Raw genomic sequence first — 7,218 nt, forward strand, 5'->3', positions numbered from 1 at the left:
ATTCCTTTCAATATATAATCTATCAGAAAATACAGATAAAAGTAGTTTGTATATCATTTGCTTCGAATCTTTGTTCAAAATAGCCTTTTCAATCTCCATTTAAAATATAAAGCATTTGAAGAAAAAACTAAGCGTTAATTCAACTCATTATAATAGAATCGTTATTTATTTCACGAGACTTGTTAAGTCAAAAACTTCTCTTATTATTTCACATCATCTAAATATTGAATTCTGAAATTTTTTCAGAAATACAATATACTATTATTAATATACCTTCCAATCAAAGAAGAAATTTATGAACCAAATTTGATATAATTTTACTTATTATTCACGATATAAACAATATAAGGAAATATAAATGATAAAATTTATTTAAAATAAAAATTTAATGAGATTGAAGTGATCAGATCATTTCCAAATTTATCTATTTTTCCGATGGTGTTGTACATGATCGTCAAAGAGATAATATGTTTTTTTTGGAAAAGCTCAGATAAAAATTTGAGTTGCGTTTTATAATAATACTTAAAGCATTATGCTTTATGATTAGATCACGAGTACTCATAATCATGCTTATGCTTTTTTGACATAAAAAGAATAAAATTGCCTCCTGTGCCACTTTCGTTGCAAGTTAAGTTGAGCCATCAAAAAATAGAATCATACGGCAAACTGAATTTTTGATGATCTGCATGAGAAAAAAATTTTTTTTTTTTATACTTGATTTACTAATATATTTTATAATATATTTTTATAGAAAAAGTTTTTTCAAATTTTTGTACAATGATTACTATTTAATACAAGTTTTGAGAGGAATTCATGCAAATTAAGATTTTTATGAGAATAAAAATTAATTTTTATTTTTTTTTTAAAAAAAAAAATTTACTTTTTAACAAATATAATAATTCTTTTTACAATAAATACAATAAATTATTAAATATTTAACATAGCTTGTAAGAATTTTTTTTTAAAAAAAATAAATGCATTACTTGATTTATTATAAGTTGAAGAACTCATACAAATTAGAAAATTTATGAGAATAAAAATTCATTTTTTGATTATTTTTTGCCATAATTATAATTAAATATTGGTACAAAAATTATAACATTTACATGAATTTTTCTTAATACTTTTTAGCTAATCAAAAATTTCATGATCTGCGCCAGCAATAAAACTTCACTTGATTGAAAAAAATCAAAAATAATACACTATGTTACATTTAACAGATATAATATTTCATTTATTATTATTATTTTTTTTTTGTCTATCATAATGATTTATTTGAATATGATAATAATTAATTAGCCAATCAAAAATTTTATTGTAAAAAATAATTTCGCAGTAAATTATATGCGTAAGAAATAAAAATTTGTTTACAAAAATACAAAATAATGTACTGTGTCACATTTATTATTTTTCACCTTATTTAATCAATAAAATATTTTGATATTAAATAATAAAATCTTACGCCAAGTTGGATTGATATACACAAAAAATCAACTATCACATATTTGTTTAATCAAACTTTCTTTAGGCAAATAATTAGTAATTTTTGTGTATAATTTTGCCCATTTGAACAAAATCATTAATATAACTGGTCGCTTATAAATTTTTTCTCGGATAATGAATAAATTTTTATAATATTCATATACACTATCTCTGATATACTGCATAAATATGCACAAAGTGCTCATTTTTAGCTTATGCAAGTCTCTATCCGATACATTTAAAAATTCAAAATAATAATAATAATAAATGTAGTATATAAATCATAGAATACAAGATACTGAATTATTGGATGAACTCAATAAATACTATAATGGTTAAATAACAAATTGATTGTATAAAATTTTTATACCAGAACCTTTTTTTACACAATTGTATATAATTATTATTTTAAATTGATGATACAATATATATGGCCTTATGGAAATTCCATCGATCACGTGCGGATCAGCAATTAATTTCGTTACTATTAATTGACACGAATTGTGCGACTATTATCGGGAATCACCGAGCAATATATAAATAGATAACATGAGATCAGCACTCATTTACTACTGTTCAAGGGCTAGAATTACGTAATGCCATCTGAAATTATACAAAAAAAGAAGGATCAACACATCATGCATTCTTGTTACGTTCGGAATTTATTCGGCTGACACCAATTAGTTTTACAAATACTTTTCTTTTACTTCTTTTACTCTCACTATGTCTTGTTCAAAAATATTCTCGGGAGAATTACCAGAATTAACATATGATACTTTAAAGTATTTTAAGAATGATTTTTCAACTTTACATTCATGTATTTTAGTTAACAGATTATGGTGTCGTTTAGCGATTCCATTATTATGGGAAAACCCATTTTCAAATCCTAAAAAAAATTATAACTTTATTGAAAGTTACTTAAATAATTTAAACGGAGATCTAAAAGCAGAATTAAATGAATATAGAATTGAGGATAATTTATTTCCTTCAAATACACTTTTCAATTATCCTAGTCTTTTAAAATATTTGAATACATGGAAGATTCTTTCTCCAGTTTACAAGTGGTCTGAAAATGCGGTTAAAACTTTAAAACCCGAAAAAAGAGATTTAAGTGAGATTGAAAATTTCCAAAGATTAATTCAAATATTATTATATAAACTGATTATTGATAATGATGCAAATTTACATACTCTTGAAATCGAGATCCATTGTGGTACTCGGAATTCTTATTTCAATAATATTTTAGAATTACTTTTACAAAATCCAAATTTTATTATCCACAATGTTAAAAATTTAAACTTTTATATTCGTGATGAATTTTATAGAGGTAATAATTATATGATAGCTAAAAATCACATATTACAATTAATTAATTTACATCAAAATCTTAAAAAAATTTCTTTAACTGCTGATAAATTTCTTTTATATCAATCATTATTATTAACAAAAGATTATAATTGTTCAAACACTTTAAATACTATCATATTAGATCACGTTAATTTTAAAGATATAATCAATTTAGATATAATATTTGATCAATTAAAAGTTTTAGAATCTGTTCATCTCATTTATTGTCGTTCTTTAAATACTAGTTTTATTCAACAAATTATTAATTTAAATAGACCATTTAAATTAAAATCTTTAATTATAGATAAGGGATCACAAATTGATGATTCATCATTTCAATTATTATTACAAAAATGTGGCGGATATTTAGAGAATTTTGGAGATAACTTTGGAGTTCAAAGTGAAATATTACTTGAATCAATCATAAAATATTGTAAAAATATTAAATCACTTTATTTAAGTAAATTTAAAGATCAGATTGTTTATTTATTGTTCGATCTGATTGAAAATATGAAACAAAGTCTTAATTATCTTACACTCAGTGTAGCGGGTTGTGAAAATTGTATTGAAAGTAGTTCAATTGTATTACAAAATTTGGGACAAGTCCTTCCTTTTAAATTAGAATATTTAAATTTGAATCTTCACATTAAAATGAGTGATTTTGAAGTATTCTTGAAAAATTCACAAGATACTTTTATTAAGAAATTATTGATAAATAATTTAGAAGGACAAGATTTTTTACCTTATATAAAAGAATATATTATGAAAAAGAAAAGAGTGAAGTATCTGGCTATTATGCATTCCTTTGAAAGTACATCAGATGATGAAAACTATGACTATAAGGAATTGGCTTCATTGAAAGATGAAGTGGAGGAATTTAAGTTGTATGATATAAAAGTGCAAAGACTTTATAGCTTATTGATAAGTTTTTATGAATTTACTCGGGATTAATTATTTAGGGAAATGGTAATTTTAAAATATCAGATAGAATAATATATAATTGTATTATTTTAAAATAAAAATTGTTTTTTACAAAATGTGATAAATAATTTAATACACAGTTTATTATGAATCTTTTGTTCTTTACCAATAAATATTTTAAAAATATTTACGAATCCTTAAAAAATTATAGAATAAAGCGTGTTGTGTTAACCATGTGCTCATTTTGACGGATTTATCTTTGAATTTAAATAAAAGAACCAAAAAAAAAAAATACCATTTGTGCTTTATTTTTCGTCAATACAAATACTATAAATTACTAATTTACTAGCTTAAACAAATGAAAATTCAAACTTTTTTTCTCCCATTTTAATCCTTATTGCTTCAATTTTCTCTTCTATTTCAATTTTCTCTTCTATTTCAATTTTCTCTTCTATTTCAAGTTTCCACTTCAACTTTTTCCTATTCAATTATGATTGAAGCGAATTGTATGCATTTAAATTCATAATTTATCAATTTATCGTTTCAGTTTTAAAAATAAATTGAGGATACTACCGTTACCATCAGACTATTAATTGGGCGGAACATTTGTTTTATATAAACATGCATACATATTTAATAATTACCATAACTGTACAAATGATGAGTGTTAAATAATCTCCGCCCCTATAAAAAATTTGTTTCGTATTTTTTTATTCCATGTTATTTCCGTAGATATATTGCATCCACGAATTTATAACATCAAAACATGAAAATTATAAGTTGTTTTAATAAATTTTTAGTTATTTTTCTATAAATGCATCATATTAACGGAGTTTTTACAGAAATTACAGATAAAATTTTTTTGCAGGTTAGAATAAATTAAGTCAAAATTAATAGAAAGAAATAATTTAATTTTCAAATTCTGACCAACATTGGAGTTTAATTTGATATTCGATTCCAACGTTTGAGTTTAGTCATGTGATGCATTTGAAGAAAAAGAATGATTGGTCAAGAAAAATATTATTAATAATTCTTTATAATAACTATGAATAAATAATAAATTATTTCTTCTTACCATTAATATTAATCTATTACTGATTTAAATCTTGTTATTTTGCTTATTATTTATCTAGCTATTATTAAAGAAAACTAGCCTCGTGAGAACTTCGTGAGAATTTATAACTATAATATCTAAATCACAATTATTGTTAATATACTGCATGTGCAAATTGATATCCATAAATAAATATTTACTGTTTATTATGGCTGAGTTGTTATTTTTTTCATAAGCTACTAATTGTTTAATTGAGGCTTTGTAAATTGGACAGAAAAAAGATAAATCATTGGACCAGAAAAATTTGTCAAGTTTTTAAATTTTACTATATTGAGATATTATTAAATTTAATATAATAAAAATTGCCTGTGCCACTGGCTTTGATCTAAGCCAACAATATTTATCCAACCCAAAAAAATTTAAAATTCTGATAGTATGACATAGTCAAAGCCACATTAAAATTAACTATATAAAGAATATTCAACCATATCCCCACTCTTTTTTCTTGTCATTATCCCTTATAATATTATCGACCTACACTTATCAAATATGAGTTATCTAATTATTTAAAAAAAAAATTCTATCTTTATATTATGTATCAATATCATTAGAGAATAAAATACTTATGTTATTAAAATACATTGAACATAGCATTTTAATGAGAGAGTAATTTATGCATGACAACTTTAAAATGTGTATAAACCTAAAATAAAAGTTTAAAAGATATATATATCTGACCAAATTAATCATTCACTGCATCATACATACAGGTGCTCCAATGTTAAAGGGTTTAGTCAACAGAAAAAAGTTAAAGTATATATTAATGCTAACAAAAAAGAAAGATCACAAATAGAAGAGAAAATGAAAAAATGAAAGGGAAAGGTGAAGACCAAATTCCTATATTATAATATTACGAATCTTTTAAAATAAAAAGTATTGTGCAGCTAAAAGAATTAGTGATAATCACTAGTTTTTGATCTTTTATCAAACTATCAGGAAGTAAAAGAAGTTAAAGAAAAAATAATAGAAAGTTTATTCAGATAATTATATCATATTCATTCATTTATAATATTAGGAATTGAACAAAAAATGATATGGCATGACATGGAGATCTCTTAAAAGATCAAATCCAATTATTTAAATTCAGAAGACAAAGCCTATAATAGTTGAACTTGAAGTTATAGTTGGTAAAACATCAGTATGGTTACAAGATCAAGAAGAACCCTAATTATTATACATATTTTGTTGCTGAAATTTTATATAATTATCAAAACAAATAAACAAATTGAAAATCAGAAATATATGTTATAGATTTAGACATCTATCAGAATATTGTCCTTTTCCTCAAAATCCACATAATTTACCAATATGGAAAATATAGAAAAAAACTAACACAACAAATAATATAGTCTTGATCAAAATTAGTCATGTAAGTTATAAGTAATATTAAGCTACAAAATATGATTAAAATATGTGACTTACTTTAAAATGTTAGATTATGCTCATATATCCAATTTTACTGAAATTATTACTGACGATAATGATGAAAACAATCATTTATCAACCGTCATCAAATTGAGCAACCAAAATAGATACATTTTCTCTTAATTATAGTATAGTTTATCACATATGTAAAACACACCAAAGATCAATGTATTGATCTAAGTAAAGATTTGGTGTATTAAGAGGCAAATAGCAGAAACTCTGAGAATATTAATGGTCTTATTCACTCACCTCTCTTTGAAAAAATGATTGCAATTTATCATATTTTTTTACAAATTACAGATTGACTTTGGGAATTAATGTTGGCTGAGATTAAAGAACTCAATGATCTAACATGAGTAGCAAAAGATTCAATAGGCTACTTAATATAAATCTATTTATGCTATTAGAAAATGTGAAAACTATCAAATGTCGTTAAAATTACAACAACTGCAACTGTCATGCTTCTATTTTTTTATTTGTGGTATATAAAAAATAAGACATGGCTTATTTGAAAAAGAAGCTATATAGTAACAAATGCAAGCTATTCCAAAAGCCCAATAACAAGTGAATAGCACCAGCAAATACCAAATGTAAATATGAAAATAAATTACTGTCATGTGATACCAATATCAAATCTATAGACCAAAGCAGAACTGGTTAATGGTTCAATGGGAATTGTAGAAGACATATTATTTGAAGAACAGGTCCACTGCATTATCACAACCTCACTCACCATATATAATATCATGATGAAAACTTCTGGTAAAATATATACTGTAACATTATTTAACAACTTTGATTAATTACACAACAATAACTTAATTTGGTTTAGCTGTTACTCCTTAAGTTGTCAATGTTTATAAAATTCAAGAAATACAATGGAAAAAGAAATACAACAACATCTTAGAATAGAATGGAAAAACTTAAAC

General features: G+C 23.5%; 1 protein-coding gene across 1 annotated transcript; it reads left to right on the forward strand.

Moving 5' to 3' along the window:
- Positions 1-2,205: 2,205 nt before the first annotated feature.
- On the forward strand, positions 2,206-3,878 carry OCT59_010661 (uncharacterized protein; the record flags this gene model as incomplete). The annotated part of the gene is made up of 1 exon (XM_066136052.1): positions 2,206-3,878. The coding sequence occupies one exon, from the start codon at positions 2,206-2,208 to the stop codon at positions 3,778-3,780; it is 1,575 nt and encodes a 524-aa protein (XP_066000726.1). The 3' UTR covers positions 3,781-3,878.
- Positions 3,879-7,218: the final 3,340 nt, after the last annotated feature.

Source organism: Rhizophagus irregularis, chromosome 19 (assembly GCF_026210795.1).
Source record: "Rhizophagus irregularis chromosome 19, complete sequence".
Classification (NCBI taxonomy): Eukaryota; Fungi; Glomeromycota; class Glomeromycetes; order Glomerales; family Glomeraceae; genus Rhizophagus; species Rhizophagus irregularis.